The 22,764-nt window shown below is 41.0% G+C and overlaps 1 protein-coding gene across 1 annotated transcript in view; it reads left to right on the top strand.

The window, feature by feature from the left end:
* Positions 1 to 1,947: 1,947 nt before the first annotated feature.
* eloa (elongin A) overlaps positions 1,948 to 22,764 on the top strand; it is a 35,952-nt gene continuing 15,135 nt past the window's right edge. The window contains exons 1-5 of the mRNA XM_075449267.1: positions 1,948 to 2,049; positions 11,944 to 12,000; positions 12,263 to 12,375; positions 15,037 to 15,575; positions 16,918 to 17,243. Of these exons, the coding sequence (XP_075305382.1) occupies positions 1,978 to 2,049; positions 11,944 to 12,000; positions 12,263 to 12,375; positions 15,037 to 15,575; positions 16,918 to 17,243 (1,107 nt within the window). The 5' untranslated portion in view covers positions 1,948 to 1,977. The remainder of the gene's footprint in view (positions 2,050 to 11,943; positions 12,001 to 12,262; positions 12,376 to 15,036; positions 15,576 to 16,917; positions 17,244 to 22,764) is intronic.

The raw sequence follows: 22,764 nt of genomic DNA, 5'->3' as shown, positions 1-22,764 counted from the left end.
AAAGTCGTAAACTGCGGTATCTCAGCCCCTTGAGGCTCTAAAGTAGTTTCAGCCTCAGGAATGTGCATCACAAAAGTTAATATACATCCAAACGAGTCAGAAACCAATAATTTTAAGCTTCACAAATGTCTCCAGTGTTGGTATAATGTTTCCTCATCTTCTTTTGTTCATTTCATAGTCTCTACAACCACGAGTGGGGGATTTTGTTGCCTTTATATAAACAAATGTGGGCTATTCTAAGTAATTTAAACTGCCTTTTTCAATAAAAGTATTCACACAAACGTAATCACTTGTTTTTGTTTTTTCTATGTGAATCTATGAGACGAGGAATTGTGGTTTATAAGATCCACAGAGGGTTTATTCATACAGCCACTTATGGTGTAAAAAAAATGTTGTTTTACCTCAAAACACATGTTTCTGTTTGCTTCTAAAGTACAATAATGTGCAGAAGTCATGAACCAGCCTACAGTTCTTTGAACATTTATACATTATGTAATAATAGTTCACCTTATTTGTGCAAAAATATAATTTTATTTCGTTCACATGATGTTATTTTTGGCATTTTTCCATAGACACAACTAACGAAATAGGGACAAATGATGTGTCAGGGGAATTTTTTATGCTTGAATGATTCATAGATCAGTGTTGAGTGGGTTAATAAACAATTTACCTGAATTTCTGAACAGGTTTAAAGGTTAAAAAGGATTGCAATGAAATATACGCATACATTTCAAATGATTCTCATATGTACTCTGGTCAATTTGAGACATTTCATCTGGAATATTTTGTCAGATACAACTAAAATTAGTCCAAAACACTGTGAATAGATCTTATTAGAAGCTTTAAAAACACTGACTGAAGTTGTGCTGTCTTTGGACAACTCCTGGTTTAATCTGAAAGAAACCGGCCAGTAGTTGATCCAGGTAGCACTTTTACCTCATTTGTTTTTTAATTTATTTAATTTTCTGTACTGATAAACCGGTAAACTTGAGTCACTTAAACAGAATGTGTTGGTTTTTTTGTGAAAGTAGTGACTTTAATAAACGTAATTCTAACTGTTTTTAATTAAAAAAACCCCCATCAAATTCATCCCTTTTCCTGAGACAAACAGGTGTTTTCCTACTGACCTCAGCTGAAGTATTTAAGCAGTGACTGTAAGAAATAGGACATATCGACAACGAAAGCTGTTTTCTTTCTTTTTTTAAATTTATTTTGTGGTTACCAATGTTTCAGTTCATGTAGTTTGAGTGGGATGGACTGAACAGGTGAAATAAAAATCACCTGAATGGTACTTTAACTGAAGCTGTTGGGAGGCTAATGAACAGGAGTGGAAACATTCTTCTAAAACTTGAATCATAACTGACAGAATATGTACGGAAGAGTACTAGGGCCAGGCATAAGAAAAAATAATAATATTTTGCCTGTCGAGAATAAAGTCGGAATGTCGAGAAAACGACATGACATTAATCTCGACATGTTGACATTAATCTCGACATGTCGACTTTATTCTCGACAGGCAAAATATAAATATTTTTTTCTTATGCCTGGCCCTAATACTCTTCCGTACATATTCTGTCAGTTATGATTCAAGTTTTAGAAGAATGTTTCCACTCCTGTTCATTAGCCTCCCAACAGATTCAGTTAAAGTACCATTCAGGTGATTTTTATTTCACCTGTTCAGTCCATCCCACTCAAACTACATGAACTGAAACATATGAGCGTTTCTATGGCAACTGGAAACTCAAAACTGTCGCGGATACACCCGCGTCGTTCGTTCCATAATTTATTTATTTATTTTTATTATTTATTTATTATTCCATTATTCATTTCTTTGCATTTTAGTCACTCTTCAGGCTCAATGCTTTTATTCTTTAACCTCCCCGTTCCGACGGAGCAGCGGAACTCGTCTTGCGTCGCGTCTCCTCGCTCAGTCCGGATCATGAAACCGTTTCCGGGGACAGGGTACCAGCAGTAAACATGGCGGAGGAACTGCTGGAAACAGTGGAGAGACTTCAGTCCCGGATTCTGGACAATCCAGAGCCTCGAAAGGTAACGACTCCCGCGGTCGACACGAACAGATTTGACGTTTCACACCGACCGTGTCGCGAATTTTGACCGAAGCCGAGAAATATGTCAATTCCGCAGCTTTTCCGCAGCTTTGCGAGGGTTTTTAAATGCTGCGTTCACGGAGCGCTGTCTGGCTCCGTCTTCTGAAACGCCTCCAAGAGGTTTTCAGCTGTTTTGTTTTTTTCACTGGGGCCACCCTGAAGCAGCAAAATTACATCGGAATGTTGTCAATCTGGATTCAGTCAGAAGTCATACATGATAAACACTTAACACTTGGCTTGTAGCATCATTAACATTAGACACAAAGCTCAAAATCTTCATTATTGTGCAATAATTTCATGAATGGTGATTGTCACCATTAGCACTAAACTAAGAATAAGTCTAAACACTATTATCCGGTAATAACACGTTATCAGCATGGCTCTAAATTTACTTTTTTGGTCACTAGTCAATGTGGCTAGTAAGTTTCTGAAGTTACCAGCCAATCAGAATTTCCACTAGCCACATATTTTTCCGTGCAAAAAAGACAGATGAGAGCCACTGAATTCATTTGATCAGTTTATTAACTAAAGCTTTAAATTAATTTTACAGTGAAATTGGGAATGTATATCCAATTAAAATAATTACAATAATTAAACTTATGTACATACAAAACTTATTTTAACATTTCATTACTCCTCAACCCTCACATACTATTCAGGGTCACATTTTTTGTACATAAAAAAATTTAAAAAATAACTTTAAAACTTTATATTCATGTGAACCCTGAATGTTCAAAAATGGAAATATTTAACAACTTTCTAACCATGTTTTAGTGCAGATAATGCACAAAATTAAACACAAAACTATGTGCAGAGACTAATTATGAGGGGGATATTGTGAAATGCTAAAACATCGTCCGAGCTGTCTGAACTGTCTTCGGACCCATCTAAATCAGTTCCATTTTTCCCTTTTCTCACAAAGTGTTTCGCGAGGTTCAATATCATCCTCCTCCCCTCCTTTGGCAGGCATATCTTTTCTCTTCAAGGCCGGCTGTCCCAAACATCGCCACATTTTGTTAGTGTTTGCGTCTGTATTTGTATTTGTACCGGCGTCTATCATATTTCCAAACCAAGAGTGACCCACGCCAACTCCCCTAGTACGGCAGCCTCGGCAGATGCGTTCCCATAGAAACTGCGGTCGCGCGTCCCGCGCATAGACTTTATATAATAATTTCGCGTCCCGCGAAATAGATGGTAAAGTTACTCATTTATCATTTTTGGTTTTTTTTAAGACACGCCAAAGATAACTTTCACCCGCATCTGGCGGGTTGGCGGGTTTTAATTTAGAGCCCTGGTTATCAGTCATATTCACTGCTTTGTTAGGTAGATGTTACTAATAAAAAGTAAGTGAACAACAGATTAATAAATGTAATGAGTTTAGGATTGGGATACTTAATACATTTATGTTATCAAACCCTCAAATCACTGAGAAACATATTTCCATTTAGCCAATCTAACTTGGCTGTGGAACTAGCCCCCCCGTGTTTTTACACAATGTTACGATTTGAGTCAATAAACACAAAACATGAAACAGAATTTATTTAAACTATGATAAAAAAATGATGAAATATAAAGTATGTGGCCATCAATCAAAGATATTTAAGCATATATTTTGCACAAAATGTCAGTTCAGAGAACATTTTGTGTACATAGAGTGAATAATATGCAGTTTAAATCATTTACAAATCTACAAATTTAACATTTCCTTCTTCGTTGTCTCGTACTATATGATATTTTCTTCACAACATGTTTTTATTTGCTTTTAAAGTCATGAGCTAGCCCTTAATACTTTGAATATTTATACATCCTGTAATAATATCTCTTTAATAGTATCTCAGTCACCTTGTTGCTGCAGAGATCTTACTTTCTGTCTGTCAGACTGTGTTATCTTTGCTGTTTTTCACAGATGCAGCTAAAGAAATGGGAACAAATGATGTGTCTCTGTGACAGGCTGCTGGGAACAAAGTGCCTAAAGATCCAGTTTAAAACGGCTTCTTTGCTAAGTTGTCTGTTCTGTGTGGACACAACACTGGTTCATCCCTTGAGTTAGGAGCCTTTTTCTTGCATGAATGGTACATAGGTCAGAGTTAAGTTGTTTAGTAAACAAATCAATTCCTCTGAAAATGGTCAGGCTGAAGATGACTGAAAAAGAAGAAAAACTTCAGAAAGCTTAAGACCACTTTAAAGGATTACAAGATAGGCTGTCTGCGTGGACATATATATATATATATATATATACATATATATATACTGTATATATGATGTTTAGAAACTTGTTTAAACTAACAAACCTATTAAATAACTTTTCTGAATTTCAAAAATATGTTTTTAATCCTAAAAGTTTGGGATCCATGCAGGGGCAATTTTAGGATCTGGTCTTTAGGGGTGCCCAGCCCCCAATGCTCACAGAGGCACATTATTTCTCACTAATTGAGGCGAACTAGTACATTTTATAAATTTTGGAGTATTAGTTTTGCTTTGAGTAGTGTTTTCCCCTACAACATTCAATTTTGACCTCTTCATTTCAAAAGACTGTGGCTTGACATGGATAACAGAGAGCCTGAGACAGATATTGAAGATAACTCAACATTGATTTTGGGAGTAAAGAGTTAAAATTAAAACAGATACTAGAAAATAATTAAATGGTCACTAAAATAATGCATCCTTGAGCAAAAAGAAAATGTGTTTTTGCATAATATAATATTTTAAAAATGTGCTGAGCCAGGGGGGTTGTCTTATTTCTCATTTCTAGTCAAAATATCTAATTACACTTAATATAAGACACAATTGCCTAACAAGTTCTATTTCAGCCAGATATAGGGACTTGTTTGAAGACAATACATCTGGAATATTTTGTTAAATGAAAAAGTCTTGAAAAGAAATTGTTTTGAGTCATATTTCATATGAAACAAGCTTTTTTTTTTTTTTTTTTACATTTGAAGAGGTTTTTAAGCTAATTTCAAGATCACTTTTAACTCAAAAGTCCTAAATATCGCATCTTATTTCAAGAATTCTTGATTTTCACTAGTTCCATTGGCAGATTTTTTTTGCTTATTTCAAGCAAAAACGTCTTGTATTTTTTTTTTTTTTTGCTTATTTCAAGCAAAACCGTCTCGTATTTGTTTTTTTTTTTGCTTATTTCAAGCAAAACCGTCTAGTATTTGTTGTTGTTTTTTGCTTATTTCAAGCAATAACGTCTTTTATTTGTTGTGTTTTTGCTTATTTCAAGCAAAACCGTCTAGTATTTATTTATTTAATTTTTTTGCTTATTTCAAGCAAAAACATCTCGTATTTGTTGTTTTTTTACTTATTTTTGGAGAGGCATTTTTTCCAGTGTGGCAGACAGCTGACCCCTGGCAGCCTCTTATTGGGATGCTCCAATCAGACACTAATGTTTGACAGGGGGTGGCCGAGCTATCTCACGGTGGGGCCTTGGCACCACTAAAAACACCCCTAGCCTCGCCCCTGGCATCCATGACAGGTAAAAATCGTTCTTGCATTGCATTTAGAGATTTCCCGACAGCCATAAAAGGCATCGTGTGACGTCACGATAATTAGGAGGCTTTAACTTGTTATAACGAAACTCTTTAACTCGTTTTTTTTCCCCCTAACTATTACATTGCCTGTCAGTAGATTTCCCTCCAGCAGTCAGAACATTAACACCTAAAAAACCTCCACATTAACTCGTTCTTTCAGGCCAACTCTCGGTGAGAGTAGCCGCTAGCCGTCCAGCTAACGGCTACTCTCACCGAGAGAAGTGACAGATCAGCGGCCGCAGGCCTGTAATGTTACACCGCTGCTGGGTAACCGGGGCCGGACCCCAGCCGGGACCCCAGCCGGGCTGTGAAACACGGTCTGCTGCTTTATTTCTGAAAACTAGAACCGTGTAGGTGAAGGTAAACGGTGTGCGGGCTCGCCTTTGTTTACTGCTGATGTGGAACAAAGCGGTCCTGATGTTAGAGGGGGGTTCTGTGGCCAGGAGTGGAGTCACACTTTTATCAAAAAACCCACAGAAATCAAACCAAATTTATTTGTATAGTACATTTCATGTACAAACAGTTCAAAGTGCTTCACATAAAATAAAAGCATTGCAGCAGGGAGTGTAAGAAGCATTAAAATACAAAAAAGAATACAAAGAGAAACAAATAAAATCATTTAAATGAATTTAAAAAACAAGCAACCCGGATTTAAAAATGTCTCCATTTGGTGAAAGTTTAATCTCCACTGGCAGTTTGTTCCACTTGTTTGCAGCATAACAGCTAAATGCTGCTTCTCCATGTTTAGTCTGGACTCTGGACTGGACCAGCTAACCTGAGTCCTTGGATCTAAGAGCTCTGCTGGCTTTATATTCTCTGAACATATCACAGATGTAAACCATCAGGAGGCTTTTAAAATCTATTCTGTGACTGACTGGAAGCCAGAGTAAAGATTTTAAAGCTGCTGTGATGTGTTCAGATCTCTTAGTCCGGGTTAAAACTCCAGCAGCAGCGTTCTGGATGAGCTGCAGATGTTTAATGCTCTTTTTGGGAAGTCCAGTTAAAAGAGCGCAGAAATACGAGACCCCAGAGGTTTTTACTACATCTCGGGCTTCACATCTCTGAGCCTCCTGAGTGAATAAGCTGCTGTTTGCGGGTTGAATCAGACCAGTTTGAAACGAATGAATGAATCTCAGTCATCAGATTTGTTTATATATATATATATTTTTTTTAAATGTGTTTATTGATTTTCCTTTACCAACAAAAACAAACACAACACTCCAACACAACACTCAAGCAACACACAATGACTCAGTTACACACAATCAGTATCCATAAAGGTAAAGACAGTAAAAAAAGAAGTACATAAATGGGTCAAGAAAAGAAAAGAAAAATGGGTGCACAACAATGTGTCCCGTTTTTATGACCTTCCAGAGAATCCCTGTAAAAGAATGGAAGATACTTTGGGATCCAAGTAATTCAAATTCGGTTTTCCAAACCTCATAAAATTGGTTGGAGTTTGAGTGTGATACGCAGGTCATGTATTCCAGAGGCACCAACTCAAACAGCACTTTATGCCATCCCTTAACATTTGGTGGCTTATTGCTAATCCACTGCAATAAAATATTCTTCCTCGCCGCAAATGTAAGAATACAAAATAATCTTTGATTTGTTAACCTTACACCTTTAGCAGGAAGGCCTAATATAAGAGACAGTGGGTCCATCCCCAGCTTTATCAGATTTGTTTTTAACAGTGACAGCTCACGTAGTCACTTAGATTGAGCTGTTACCCTTCATCCTGTTCTTATCTTTCAGTGAGTTTATACTTTTATCAGTGCAAGTCAAAGCCAAGTCCGCTCCCGATCAGGTGTTTTGAGGCCTCCTCCCAAAATACATACACAACCGATGATATGTGAGCATTCAAAACAGCCAATTCCTGATTTAAAAATACCATTTAACAATGATTTGTATTCACACAACACACATTTTGGCTCAGTAAATACAAAGCAGGTATCAAAACAGGCTATCAGTTACCAAACAAACAGTTTGGGAAGTGGTGTTTTTATTAAAAGATCAACCTTGAAGCAACAAAAAGCAGCAGAAAGAGCCCCGTTGGGGCTGTTGTGTCGTGGTTATAACGCCGGCTGTGGCTTTGGCACCACGCTTGGTGACAGTTTTCATCACTGACCTTGTTGATTCATGAAAAATGGAAAGAGATCAATCATACGAGCAGATAAAGATAAGTTTTGGTTAAAGATTGTGGTGTAATGGCTATGAATACGACTGCTGGTACTAATAACAGTAATAATGGTGTTATTACTGTCTATAGTTGTTAGTGTTGTTGATATTATTTGAAAAATATTCGGAAAACATGCTGATTCTGCGTCAAACAGACTGATATTTCTTAATTTGGTTTCTTCTGTCAACGATGAATCAGATCCACGCATTTCTGCTGACTTTTCTCTGGACTTGTTTGTTTGTTTGTTTGTTTGTTTGTTTGTTTGTTTTGTTTTATTCAGTCACACAGTAAACAACAAATGTGTTCAGTACAATCATAGCATTTTTTTAAGTGACTGAAAAGGCCTACAGGCTGAAGCGTAATGCTTATATTTAAGCCTGTCATGTTGAGCAAAATTAAGCTACTCATCAACCTATATTTTTACAAATACTAAAGTAAGAAGAAAAGTAATAGTAAAAAGAGAAAAGACAAAAAACAGAATGGCATCCAATAAAGTAAAAAAAAATAGAAGAATAATGAAACAAAATCATAAATAAACACAAAATCCTTCACAAATTATAAATACTTGTAGCCCTCAAAAATTGCTTTAGAAACCATCCTTTTGAAAACCCAAAATGTTCTACAATTGCTTACATTTATATTAGCATCATTCCATAATGAAACCCCAACAACAGATTTGCATCTCCTTTTCATTTCTTTTTACAGTAAATTTGCATATGTCTCTTAAATTATACTTTGTTTCTTGAGATGAGAAAAACTTTGTATGCTGACTGGGAGTAACTTTGATTTAGCTCGATTCATTATTTGCATTATTTTGTAATATACCAGGTCACTGAACTTCATAACATGTGATTTCATAAACAGTGGGGGAGTATGTGCATAGTAATCAACCTTATTAATAATCCGTATGGCTCGTTTCTGTAGGAGAACTATTGCATTAACAGTTGTTTTATATGTTGCTTCTGTTAATTATGCGCATATTTTTACTTTAAAAACACCTTACAATTGCAGCACTTGGTGCTTATTTAACTTCTGGTGGTGCTAAACACACGGATGAGATTCTGGAAGGTGAATTATGACCCTTTTGGCTTTTCATACTTTTGGCAATGTGCCTACTGAGGGCGACTAACAGAGAAAAGACAAATAACGTGACATTAAAAGCAAGCTAACAGCCCCCTTTACCAGCTTATTTAGCTCACAGGTTCCTCCACTGACAGCTGACACACTGTTCAACTGTGGGTTGGTAGCAGAACCTTTAATTCTCCACTTCTTTGCCAGGCTGTCTACCCTTTTAAACAGTCTGACTGTCTGACGGCTCGTTTGTCAGTTAGTGCAGAAACGCTCCAACAAGAGCTTTGAATCTCATTCCAAACACGCTACAGGTGTGGAAATGTCAAAGGTTTAGCCAGTAAAATCTGTCAGCTTGTCTGTTTGTGATCAGCCCAAACATTTAAATATGTAAAGATGGGAGTTTGACCATTTTGTGGACTTGGAGAAGGCTTATGACTGTGTTCCCTGAGGGATTCCGTGGGGGGAGTACGGGGTACAGGAGTCTGTTTTTGGGCTGTTCAGTCCCTGTAGAACACAGTCAGAGCTGGTTCCACTTTCTTGGTACCAAGTGGAGCTGGTTTACGGAGCCTGTTGTACTCCATCAGAGCTGCCCCTGGTCCCGGGTCCTGTTTGTGGTTTCATGGACAGGATCTGGAGGTGTAGTCGGGGGGAGGAGGGCGTCTGGTTTGGGAACCTCAGGGTTCCATCTCTGCTGTTTGCAGATGATGTGGTTCTGTTGGCTTCTTCAGGCCGTGACCTTCAGCTGCTCTGGAGCGGTTCAGCTGAATGTGAAGCAGCCGGGATGGAAGTCAGCTCCTCCAGATTCCAACCCTCACCTGTGGGCACAGATCTGGGTAGAGACCCAAAGAAGGTCGTGGGCTGTGTTCGAAACCGCATACTACATACTACATACTACATACTACATACTACATACTTCATACTACATACTTCATACTACATACTTGCAAACTGCATACTTCCATACGGCATACTCATCGATCAGACAGTATGCAGAGCGTTTACCCACAATGCATTTCGCTCCTGCCTGAGCCGAAATCAGCCGGCCTTAAGCTGATTTCGCTTAAGCTCTAAACTCTGTAAACTTTCGCAACATTTGAAACATTTTCAGGCGAGAAAGTAGTCGTTTAGATCCCCAACGTGTTGAAAATCTGACAAAATACCGGCTATTTACAATTTTGTTCCCACGAATTCGGCGCTACTAAAGCTAGCCGCAGTGAGCAACGTCAAAGGTTTAGCCAGTAAAATCTGTCAGCTTGTCTGTTTGTGATCAGCCCAAAAATTTAAATATGTAAAGATGGGAGTTTGACCATTTTGTGGACTTGGAGAAGGCTTATGACTGTGTTCCCTGAGGGATTCCGTGGGGGGAGTACGTGGACTGTGTTCGAAACTGCATACTACATACTACATACTTGCAAACTGCATACTTCCATACTGCATACTCATCGATCAGACAGTATGCAGAGCGTATACCCACAATGCATTTCGCTCCTGCCCGAGCCAAAATCAGCCGGCCTGAAGCTGATTTCGCTTAAGCTCTAAACTCTGTAAACTTTAGCAACATTTGAAACATTTTCAGGCGAGAAAGTAGTCGTTTAGATCCCCAACGTGTTGAAAACCTGACAAAATACCGGCTATTTACAATTTTGTTCCCACGAATTCGGTGCTACTAAAGCTAGCCGCAGTGAGCAACGCACTTCCGGTTCTTTTCACAAAATAAAATACCCGTTGCCTTTTATCATAGGGAAAGCTGTTACGATACAATCGGTGCTTTTGTTTTGAAAACAGGAAGTGAACCTACCCTCGCTGTAGCTAGCTTGAAACTGCCGTTTTGACAGGAAATGACGATCGGCCACGTTACGATGCATCTTGGGTAGTTTGAGTATGAGTAGTAACCTCATGATGCATACCCAACATTTCGGCGAATCTAGTATGCATTTGGGAAAAAAGTATGAGTAGTAGGAGAAGTATGCAGTTTCGAACACAGCCGTGGATACGAGCGGCTGAAATAAGTTTCCTTCAGAGGGGGGCGGGGCTCAGCCTTAGAGATAGGGGGAGGAGCTCCACCATCTGGGGGGGGGGGCTCGGAGTAGAGCCGCTGCTCCTCCACATAGAAAGGAGTCAGCTGAAGTGGTTCATCTGGTTAGGATGCCTCCTGGTTGCCTCCCTTTGGTGGTTTTACAGGCAGGTCCAACTAGGAGGACGTAGAACCAGAACTCACTGGAGGGATTATATATCCCATCTGGTCTGGGAACACCTCAGGATCCCCCAGGAGGAGCTGGCCCCTCCAGCTCCTCCTGGGGGATCCCCTTGCTGGGGAGAGGGATGTCTGGGTTTCCCTCCTGAATCTGCTGCCTCCACGACCTGACCTTGGGAAAAAGCAGAAGATGATGGATGGACAGATATTATTTATAAAGGGTGCACACCTGACCACCATCCCAAAAAAGATTGAAGGTTTCCTGCATCTCCAGGATCGTCTATCAGCCAATCTAACCTACAGCTTATCTGTTTCTCTACTCCAGCTCAGAGGGAGTCAACAGTCCTGCTTTAACTGTAGGAGCTATTTGTTATTTTGTAATATTTGGCTCACTTATTATTTAGTTATCTTTTGGGGGTTTAGTTTGGGGAATACACCTTTTTTGGTTGTTTATGATATTTATTTATATATTTATTTGAGTTAATTTGGGTATTTAATTATGCTTTTATTTTGAAAGCCCTGGTTAGCTGGGGCGCACTGGGAGAGTTTAATTAGACGGGCAGGCAGTCACAGGTGAGGAGGCACCTGGGAGGGCTAATGGTTTTTTAGCAGGCGGCAAAGGCCATTGTTCTTTGTTCGTTTGCTTGGTTGGAGCAATAAACCTAAAGAAACCTAATTTTTTGCCTGGACAATGGACTCATTTTACCTGGGTAAATTCACTCCCTAGGTGTTTCAGTGGCCGTTTGATTTAATTTAGTTTATTATGGTTTCGACATTTTTTAGTTTTGATTTTTGACACAAGAGGAGGAATAGCCATTACATTAACTGTTCATGCTGTTTGTGTTTATTTTCCAGCTGCTGAAAACTCTGAAAAGACTCGGGGAGCTGCCCATGACGGTGGAAATACTGGTGGTAAGGACCGCTCTGTGTGTTAGTGCTGCGGGGCGAAACTGTTCAAGCTAAAGAGGATCAGGTGACCTCCTTAACCCTTGTTGGCTGTTCTGTAGTGTAGAAACTGTGCTTAGATCGCAGGAAGGGACCTGTTCCTGAGCTCAGCCTGAACATTTTTCCCACCAGTCAAATTGCTGTAAAGGTGAACGTGTGCAGCCTGGATGTGAGACTCCCGTCATGCGGTATCTGCCTCAGTAAATCTCGAGCTTTTGTCGTCTTACAGGAAACCGGAGTGGGGAAAACTGTGAACTCTTTCAGGAAACATGAAGTAGTAGGAGAGCTGGCGAAAAACCTCGTTGCCAAATGGAAGAAGCTGGTTCCTCAGTCCGCAGAGAGGTACCTCCCACAGACCTAAGCCCACAAACAGAACCCAGGAGTCGGTGCTTTAGTTCGCACGTCTGTTCTGTAATTTAAGAGCAGCACAGTTCATGCTGTTGCATTATAAAGTCTTAGAATAAAGCATTGGTTTGTATATATCTTTGTCAGGGTTAGAGATGGTCTTTTGTTTATTTGATTTGATTTAAAATAACAAGTAAAAGTCCCATGAAATGGATAAAAGTGGCATTACAAGGTAAACGCTTTCTAAAAAAATCTGTCATTCGAAATTAAGTCTGCAGGAAGAAACTAAAAAGATCCTAAAATACCATATTTCCTTTGATAAAAGCCTAAATCTTTATTCACTTTGAACAATTTTCTTTTCTTTTTGTACCTACAATGACTTGTAGTCTATGTTGATGCTTGAATCTGGAACGTTGCACACAAACACACACAATTCCTGCACCATTTTGAATTAATTCCCCTCTGAATTTAACTCGATAGAACCCCTCATTGTGAAGGATGTGCATGTTGTGTACCATGTGCAACAGCAGACCAACGAGGTTCAGAATGAATGAACCAAGCTGCACTTTTGTAGGATAATATCACTGGCAAATGTCAAACAAAATGTGTAATAAACGCTTTATTTGCTTGTGTCAACCCCGCCCTGCCTGCTTTAAAAGTCCAGTTATCAGCTGAATCCTGGTTTTTATGGTGTATCAACCCCCGTCTCCACAGTTAAAGTTTGAGTAAAGTAGAAATAAATCTGTGCTCACATCACAGAAGAATGTATTTTTAACCACTAAGTCAAACACGAATGATTAAATCAATCACAAAGGAAGTATAATTAGAGCTCTGTGGACAGGCTGCTGGTAACAAAGTGCCTGAAGATCCAATTTAAAATGACTTCTTTGCTAAGTTGTCTGTTCTGTGTGGACACAACACTGGTCCATCCCTTGAGTTAGGAGCCTTTTTTCTGCCTGAATGATTCATAGTCGAACAAGCACACTAAAAAAACAAATTTTCTGAGCAAAATCATGTTAGTAGGACTGAAATTGAGCCTCTCAAATCTGGACTAACACCCAGATAATGCAGTATTAGATCGAGTTAGACCTCCATCTATTCGCTCAACTCAATTCAAATGATCTTAAGTGCTTTGTACAAGCCAAAAAGTTCCATATTTTAGTAAAAACAGTAAAGTTTAAGGCTGAAAATAGTAAACACAGTTGCTGTTTCACCTCACTTTCACATAAGCAACCGTCTCCGTTCTCGGCATAACCGCTAACATACTTTCCTGTTTAGTTCGCTTGTTTCTGGAGGATCCCACAAGGGATCCCTGATCACTCAGACCAGAAGCTACTGTCGGATTTACAGGATGTAAGCAGAACATGGATGTATTATATTATCTGGATACCGGACCGCAAAATGGCCGCCGTGGATTTCAATGGAGTTGCTAGCCTGGCGCTTACGCCGAAAAAGTTTCTGACTTCAGGGTTTACTTCCGCGTCATGCGGCCCATAGAGCATGCGCAGTAGAGTCACCCCCCCATGATGCTTTGGGGCCTCCCATCATGCCCCGGGGCGATGAGGACGTGCACGTACGTACACATCACAGTGCACGTACACAGCTGTGATGTCACGCTGGGAAAAGAGACTTTTCTGGGGCTTTTCTGGCCGTTTGAAAACTTTTTGACGGATAAAAAGTCCATGACTTAAAAATATATAATACAAAGCTTAGTTAATAACAGCGGTTACAGCTGGAGGCGTCCTGTGAACTCTTTTACAGGCATCTCTTTCACTATTGCAGTCTATGGGAAAAATGCTTTTTGGGCCACAGGGGATTTTCTGTTGCAATACCATGAGTGGCCACTGGGAAAAAAATTGGCGTGCCGTATCCACTTATAATACATCCATGAAGCAGAAGCACTCCAATAGATAGTAAACATGGCGTCAGAAGAAGAGGTTAGCATTTCGTTGATCTTAAGATGATGACAGAAAAAGCAACAGCGGCGGTATCGTAGTTTATATAGGCCCCTAAATCGAGAATTTGACGATGCAAAACATCAAAAGTAAGATTCCTAGCCCCCTACAGGTCACTTACATATTGCAGCTTTCGTACACGTAACGTTAATTTCTGAGCACGGACACAACCGACGCACCAAAGAGACGCAGGATACGCAAGGCAGCCATGATAAACACGCAAAGTTAACAGCAACTGTATTTTAGCATTAAGTGTACATAAATCCAGCCGAATTCCCCATTAAAGCTGCTCTCATTCCCATATTTTTCAGTTTCTTTTGTCAGAAACTGGGACTGAAAATCAGCCCATTAAGACTTCGTGTCAGCTCACTTATAGCATTTCCAGACTGTCGCTCTGCTCTAATAAAATCCTGATTTTATAACCACAGAATCTCCGTTAAAGTAGCTTAAAGATGGCGTCTGTGCAGTGAATTCAGCTGAACTTACATGCACCAGGATCTCCCACAGAGGAGGTTAGAGGCAGCCGGATGCCTGGAAGGTTTTCTCAAACAGTCCACAGCTTCATGGTTTTTCAGTCCCAAACAAGGACGGTGGTCCAGTTAAATGGCCAAATCCAGCTGTGGCTTAACTAAGGAAAAATCACATTCCTCTGAAAATGGAATATTTGTTTGTAAGTTTCACTGTCCCTGTATTTCCTCCTCAGACCCAACAGCCACGCCAAAGAGGCTTCCCGCTCACTTCCACCGCCTCGAGGCCATGATGCTGGCAGCACAGGAGGCCACAGACGCCACAGAGAAGCCTCCCCCGAGGAAGAGCACTCCTACATAGAGGAGGAGGGGGAGGAAGAGGAGGAGAGAGGCTACCATACCAACTACTCACCTTCACCTCCCCAACACGACCAGTACAGCCCCCCGCAGAGAGGAGGCTATCAGTCAGACGAGTACGAAAGCCCAGAGCCGGAGCCCGAACCCAGCCCGCCTCCTCGGAAAGAGGTCCGCCACGCCAAACCAATCAAAGAACCCGGCAAGAACCATCACCACGGTGAGCGAAACAGAGACAATGAGCGGCGGCAACGCCACGCTCAGACCAGTAGTGACCAAGGAGGAGGAGTAGGGGAAGGAAAGAAACGCAGCGGCGACCGGGAAAGACAGAAGAGTCCAGTACAGAAGGCTGCCAAGCACGGCAGGAAGTCCACAACACACGACGGCAAGAGGGAGGAGAGGAAGAAGGGAGGAGACGATGGTGAGAGCTAACACTGGGCTCTTTTTAAACCCAATATCTTAATCACTTTCATCATCAACTCTTCATGAAGTTTTCAGAAAAAGTTTAAAATCGGAGAATTCTGAACCATTTCTGGCGTTTAAGTCGATAAAGAACGGCTCGGCTCTGCCATAAATCATAGAGCAGTTACATGTCATCGTTTCCTATTACAACAGAAGATAATAAATTATGATTCTGTGGTCATTTTGGCATCACTGTGCACTGATATGACACGCGTGTTATCAGCCTGCATCACAAAGTTGCATCAACACAGAGCGGCATCCTGTTCCTGATCACCCACACTGTGGATGTTGAGTCAATCTGCCGACAGGAAGTCGCATTGAAACGCCTGAAAAACGCAGAGTCGTGTTTTCTGCAGCGTTTTAATGCACAGCACCACAAGATGAGCGTTTCAGAAAGAATTTATTTATAAAGCACCAAATCACAACAAATCTAATCTCAAGATACAGTCCAGTTCAAGCAAATCACAAGCCGATTCATTGTAATACTCAATCATCATCAAATTAAATCGAACCCCCAAATTATATGGAGGCAATTAAAAAAAACATGCCACGTTAAGAAAACCAACAGGTTGCATCTAAACTTCTCTTCGGTTCAGTTCCCGTCCTGAGCGTGCACGAGGAGACTGTACTATTAATTTATTAATAGAATTTACCATTAACACCAGTTTAAAGAAATGCAGTTTAAAATTAAAGCAGAGAAATTGATTTATTTCACGTTCCATACGATTATTATTATTATTTTTTTAATATATTTTTTGGGGCTTTTATGCCTTTAATGGACAGGACAGTTCAAGAGAGACAGGAAGCAGGGGGCAGAGAGGGGGGGAAAGACACGCAGCAAAGGGCCGTCCGATGCGGGACTCGAACCGGGGCCAGCTGCAGTGAGGACTATAGCCTCTGTACATGGGGCACCTGCTGTACCCACTACGCCACCGACCGCACCCCATACGATTATTTTTGACATACATTTTTAAAAATTTAATTTTAGTTGCATTTATTTTCATATAGTTATTAATTTAGCCATTTTTATATATATATATTTATATATATATATATATATGTGTATTTATGGCACTTTCAGTCCTCCATAAAATATGAATATAGAGACGGATGATTTGTCCATGTTCGCCATGTTTTTACGGTATCCCATCAGGGACAAGCCAAACGCTCATGGTAGCACGAGTCTTTCGAGTTTTATCGTAGCCACCCTAGTTTGTTGTTCGTGCTCATATTTTCCCCCAAACTTTTCTGTAATTAATTATTTTCTCATGATTTTCCACCTTTAACCTCTTCGTTTTTAGGGCGACCGCGAGCACCAAAGGACTCTCCATCTAAAGAGGAGGAAGAGGATTTTGAGACGCCCACCATGTCCTTCGAGTCCTTCCTCACATACGACGCCCCGACGCCAGTCAAGAAGAAGAAGAAGCCAAATTTACCGTCTTCGACACCACATGGCCGGCCGTCTCACTCCTCCTCCACATCGTCTTCCCGTCAACCCTCCTCTACGCCCATCTCCTCCTCTTCTTCCTCCAAAGCAAGCAAGTCGAATGGTGCTCAGAGCACCAAGAGGCATCATTCAGGCTCCAGTTCGTCAGCTGTCGCACCGACACCAGAAAAACGCAAGAGGGTGAGCACCAACAACGCTTTTTTTCTGGAGTTTACTACCACATTTCATCTCAAATTAAGTTTCTTTGGTTTTCTTATGGTCGTTTTAGACCGTTAATTTTTCTCAGTTAGTCACGAAGTGTCACATTAAAGGGATAGTTCGCCTCTTTTGACATGAAGCTGTATGACATCCCATATTAGCAACATCATTTATGAACATTTTCTTATCCCCTACTGCATCCTGTGAGCCGAGTTCCAGCCTCGTTTTGGTGTTGATGAAGGTAGTCCGGCTAGTTGGCTGGGGTTTAAAAAATAAAGGGTTTTGCTTCTCAAAACAATATGCGTTCAAAAGAGTAATACATTTGCATCACAAAATCATCCATCCAGAAAAAGTCAGACCTCACAATCTCTTGGCCCTATTTTCTCTCCCTTCGCATCACTGCCTGCTGTGTAGACCGTGCAGACTGAAGTGCAGACCGAGCAGCAAACACCGTAAAAGGCGCGGTTGTCGCTAGGTGGCTGAACGCATTGATATGAAGGGAGAGAAAATAGTGCCGAGCGATTGTGAGGTCTGACTTTTTCCTGAAGAACGATTTTTTGATGCAAATGTATTACTCTTTTGAACGCATATTGTTTTGAAAAGCAAAATACTTATGGAGGGGAACTCCGGGGCATTTGAAGCGCAATCCCATTGCTAGAGGTTGTCAAATACTGACAGTAGGACACAGACTGGTGCAAATCGGCGCTCCCTGTGAAGTGATTGCGCTGTTTGCGCAGCCTGTCATGCTAACCAAATACGTGGTGGCTAAGGGGCAAGCGCTAACCCTTCTACGTAAAACAACAACTTGCACACTGCAGAAACGTCACACCACTTTATAAACCATCCGACAATAAAGTCACAAGCCTTACCATCAAAACCATATGCATGGTTCTCACATTACTGGCATGGGGACGTTACAAAACAACTTTATAAACAGCATGTAACTCACCGGTTAGTTGTACGCTCGCGCATGTGAAAGCCGAAAAGAGTCAATGGACGATACTCCCATATACAAAGCAATTATCTTCTCTAGAAAAACTGCGTTCAAGTATTTAAAACATTACAACAATACATGCCCAGTAATATTGTTGTAATGTTTTAAATACTTGAACGCAGTTTTTCTAGAGAAGATAATTGTTTTGTATATGGGATTATCGTCCATTGACTCTTTTCGGCTTTCACATGCGCGTGCCTACCGAAAGGAGGTAAGTGACATGCTGTTTATAAAGTTGTTTTGTAACGTCCCCATGCCAGTAATGTGAGAACCATGCATATGGTTTTGATGGTAAGGCTTGTGACTTTATTGTCGGATGGTTTATAAAGTGGTTTGACGTTTCTGCAGTGTGCAAGTTGTTGTTTTACGTGGAAGGTTTAGCACTTGCCCCCTTAGCCACCACGTATTTGGTTAGCATGACAGGCTGCGCAAACAGCGCAATCGCCGCACAGGGAGCGCCGATTTGCACCGGTCTGTGTCCTACTGTCAGTATTTGACAACCTCTAGCAATGGAAATGCGCTTCAAATGCCCCGGAGTTCCCCTTTAAATGATACAGTCCAGTTAGAGTTGAATTCGTTGTAATCATAATCCAATCAAATCCAATTCATTGAATTAAAAATTAGTCCAATTGATACATAAAAAAAACAAATTAAAAAAACAAATTCCTCACTAAGGAAACCAACAGATTGCACCAAAACTCTGTGGAAAGAACCGACTCCCTTTCAACAGGAAAAGACCTCCATCAGAACCAGAACCAGACAAAAAAAACCACCCTTCATTTAGCAGAAAAGACCTTAAACCACAGATTCTATAATAGGACAGATACGCCACTCACGGTGCATTTCCGGTTTCCAACGAGGCGATTTTGGTTGCAGTTCCACCCTCTTTCCACGTGGGGCGCCCAATTTTGGAGACCAGAATGAATGGAGTCCTATGGAGCTATACGCCCTTTCGTGCCTTTATCTCAAGATATAATTTTTTCTCTAGTAATTCGAATGTTGTTTTCGAAAGAGGGTGTTTAGAAAATACCCATGGCTGAGTTTTAGATTTTTAGAGCCACTCATTTGCTTAAAAAAAGGATTTGAAGTGTATATGACGTCATACATAGCTGGTCGACCAGCTGTCATTAGCACAATGCTAGCGCGTTGTGGACAACAAGAAGCCAACCTGTAAGAAATCAAAGGGATATATGTACTCGTTCAGTAGATTTTTGACTTGAAACCCATGTTGAGCTCTCAGAAACTACATTCAAATCTGAGCGCTCTTGAGGAGACTTAGGTGAAACTGACCATTTGTAGCATCTAGCTCCATTGGGCCCCATTCATTCTGGTCTCCACCGACGCCCCCAGTGGAATTCTGGTGGAACTGCAGCCAAAAAGCCGGTACAATGGGGCTTAAAGGCCTACAGAAAGGTGATTTTTTGCACAAAACTGAAATAGCAGATCGATTCCTTATATACCATGGAAATTTTTTATGATTTTAAAATAATTTTAGGCCCCTGGATAGTCCTGATTAGGCCCAATAAACCATCACCACATTTGACTCGAATTTGGCAAACTGGAACGACAGGTGCGTGACGTCACGAGTGCCAGCTGCTGGAACAACCCCCAGTAGTTCTAGTAGCGAAGCCAGCAGTTTGCCAGACCTGGACAGCTTCTTCACGGCAAATTTCGATGTGTGCCGCGGGACGTCGCTTGGAAATATAAAACGTTGAGTTCAGTGCAGTTTTTATTGCGAGTAGATGTACGAAGTGCGTGTGTTGCCCTCAGCAGCAGCAGCTCACACCACCAGGGATAGAGGAAGCAGAGAGACCCGCGGTCAGACAAGAATCCACCTGGCGGAGAGCGAACACACTCTCCGCCAGGTGGAGAGTGGAAATCAGCCGGCAGAGCGATCATGTCCACGTCCGGGCTCTTGATGATCGCTCTGCCGGCTGATTTCAGGGCAACCATCCCGCGGTGTGTCCGCTCTCCGCCAGGTGGATTCCCCCTGAGTGTCCGCACCGCAGGGAGCTGAACACGGCGGGATGGCTCCGGCTGATTTCACCAGAGAGGAGGCAGGCGGACAGGGAGACACAGACACAAGACCGCGGGTCTCTCTGCTTCCTCTGTCCCCGCAACATTTGAAACATTTTCAGGGGAGAAAGTAGTCGTTTAGATCCCCAACGTGTTGAAAACCTGACAAAATACCGGCTGTTTACCATTTTGTTCCGACGAATTCGGCGCTGCTAAAGCTAGCCGCAGTGAGCAGCGCACTTCCTGTTATTTTGACAAAATAAAATACCCGTTGCCTTTTATCATAGGGAAAGCCATTACGTGCTGTTGTTTTGAAAACAGGAAGTGAACCTACCCTCGTTGTAGCTAGCTTGAAACTGCGGTTTTGACAGGAAATGCCAGGTTGCCACCGTCCTGCAGTGCTTCTGTCTCGGCTTGTATGGTGTCGCGGGGCGACTGATTTGTCACTCACAAAACAAGTTGAATTGTCGCTAGATTCAGCCAGATTGAGCCCGAAAGTCACTAGATTATTTTTTTTTGTCGCCAGAGATGGCCAAAAGTCGCTAAATCTAGCTAAATTGGCAACACTGAGGCAGCCAGGAAAAACCATGGCACTTGTGACGTCACACGGAAGCCCCGCCCCCAGTCTGGAATTCCAGGAAGGTTTCCTAGCGGCAAATTCAAAATCGCAAATTTCATGCGTTTATGAAATGTTTTGGTGTAGAGTCCAATGATCATTATTGTTCCTCTGTGTATGTATTATCATTATGTATTGGGTGTAGTGTCAGCTTTCTGTAGGCCTTTAATATAGAGTGGCAAGGCTGTTCGTTATAATGGCTGTGCTTAAACTGAGCCGCATAACTCTGTATGCTAACTCCGTGTGTGCGTGTTTGCCCACATTACACACTGAACGGTCGTTATGATCGTCATAGCAACGCAGCAGCTGCAGGGCTCTGTGGCAGTTAAAAGTAGCGAGAGGGGCACAGGTGTCAGTTGAATTTAGGCTGAGCGTACCCCTGAAACTCTGACCTCCTGAGCGAAAACTATCAGAGCCATGAATATAACGTTGACACTGTGAGCGCCAGGAGACATAGAGGAACGCGTTTATGTGTTTCTTATTCAAACTGAGTACAAAAAAATGTGGAAAAAGCGCCGGGTTAACAAGCCGCACTTTTAGATCTGAGGAAAATAAAGCTGACCCCGTTGATAATAGATTTCTATGGTAGCTTGAGTGGGCGCACGCAACGCTTTGAGCCAGTTTGAGAGAAAACCGTAAGGCCCATCACAGGGATGATTTCATTGGGTGAAAGAAGACAAAAAAGCCTACATTTTGATGTATAATTTGGTACAGCTAAAGGTCATATTTTAGACGTGAGAGAAGTTTTTTTTCAGATTAATCTGGAGGGTGAGTTTTTACCTCGATAGAAATTGGGTTATTACTCATAAAGATTGATGTTAACGGCTTTTGTGTATCATGAAACATAAAAGAATTAGTTCAGCAGTTCAAAATACACTCGAAGACCTCTTTCCATGGTTCTTTGTTTCTTCCTCGAGTTTTGTTTACAGTTGGCGACCATTGATGCGCCAGTTTGGACGCCATATTGGCCCGGAAACAGCTCCGTTTCTTAATGTTTGAATGACTGTGGAGGCAGGTTCATATCCACTATTAAAAACATCAGTATTCTGCATTTTGAAACAGTTTTCATGCTGTTTGGTTCCTTATAAATGCCAGACATGTCTTAATGAAATAATCAACAAAAATGATCATCTCAAAATATCTTATCTTACTAACAAAAGGAGTTCTTTAGTATAAAAAGATGAACTTTAAAGGGGACGTATTAAGTCACGTCACCTTTGATTATACAGCAGATTTAAAAACAACTGAAGTTGGCCAAACTGCTTCACAGAATAGAAATCGAACAATTAAAACAACAATAAATAGTACATCATACATCACACTCCACTTAATTTTATAGATAACCATAATATGTCCACTTTAAAGTTTGTTCTTTGTCATTTCTATTTTTGCGAGGTCATTTTGTTTCTAATTTTGCAGACAGACAAATCACTAACGTTAATTTTAAGAGCTCATATGTACAAAAAAAGTCAAAAGAAACCTGGGCTGTTTCTCAACACGCGTACTTGGCTGAACTTGTGTTGTTCTGACAATCACAGAAATTCTCCCGCTCCAATTCAAATTACGCATCGAGGCAAATATGGTCGACGTGCCCGGATGTGTTCTTGCTCCGCCCATTTTGATCCAGGACGGGATTTCCAGCTGATAGAAAGATGGCAGAGGAGAAAACAGACAACTGATTTGTGACTCAGTTGTGCTGCTTCCTCCTTGCCTTCATGATAAAGCAGTCCAACAACAAAAGCGTTCCATTTTAAACGTTTATTTCTTGATTTTGTGATCTACTCACTTTTTATTTTTATTTTTTTGCAGCATTTCACCTCTTTTATTCATTATAGCCACTGAACTACTAGCCATTACTGTTTTAAATTCAAACATTG

The sequence above is a fragment of the Odontesthes bonariensis genome, chromosome 18 (assembly GCF_027942865.1).
Source record: "Odontesthes bonariensis isolate fOdoBon6 chromosome 18, fOdoBon6.hap1, whole genome shotgun sequence".
Taxonomy (NCBI): Eukaryota; Metazoa; Chordata; class Actinopteri; order Atheriniformes; family Atherinopsidae; genus Odontesthes; species Odontesthes bonariensis.
Note: the sequence above shows the minus strand (reverse complement) of the source record. Positions and strands in the feature narration are given on the sequence as shown.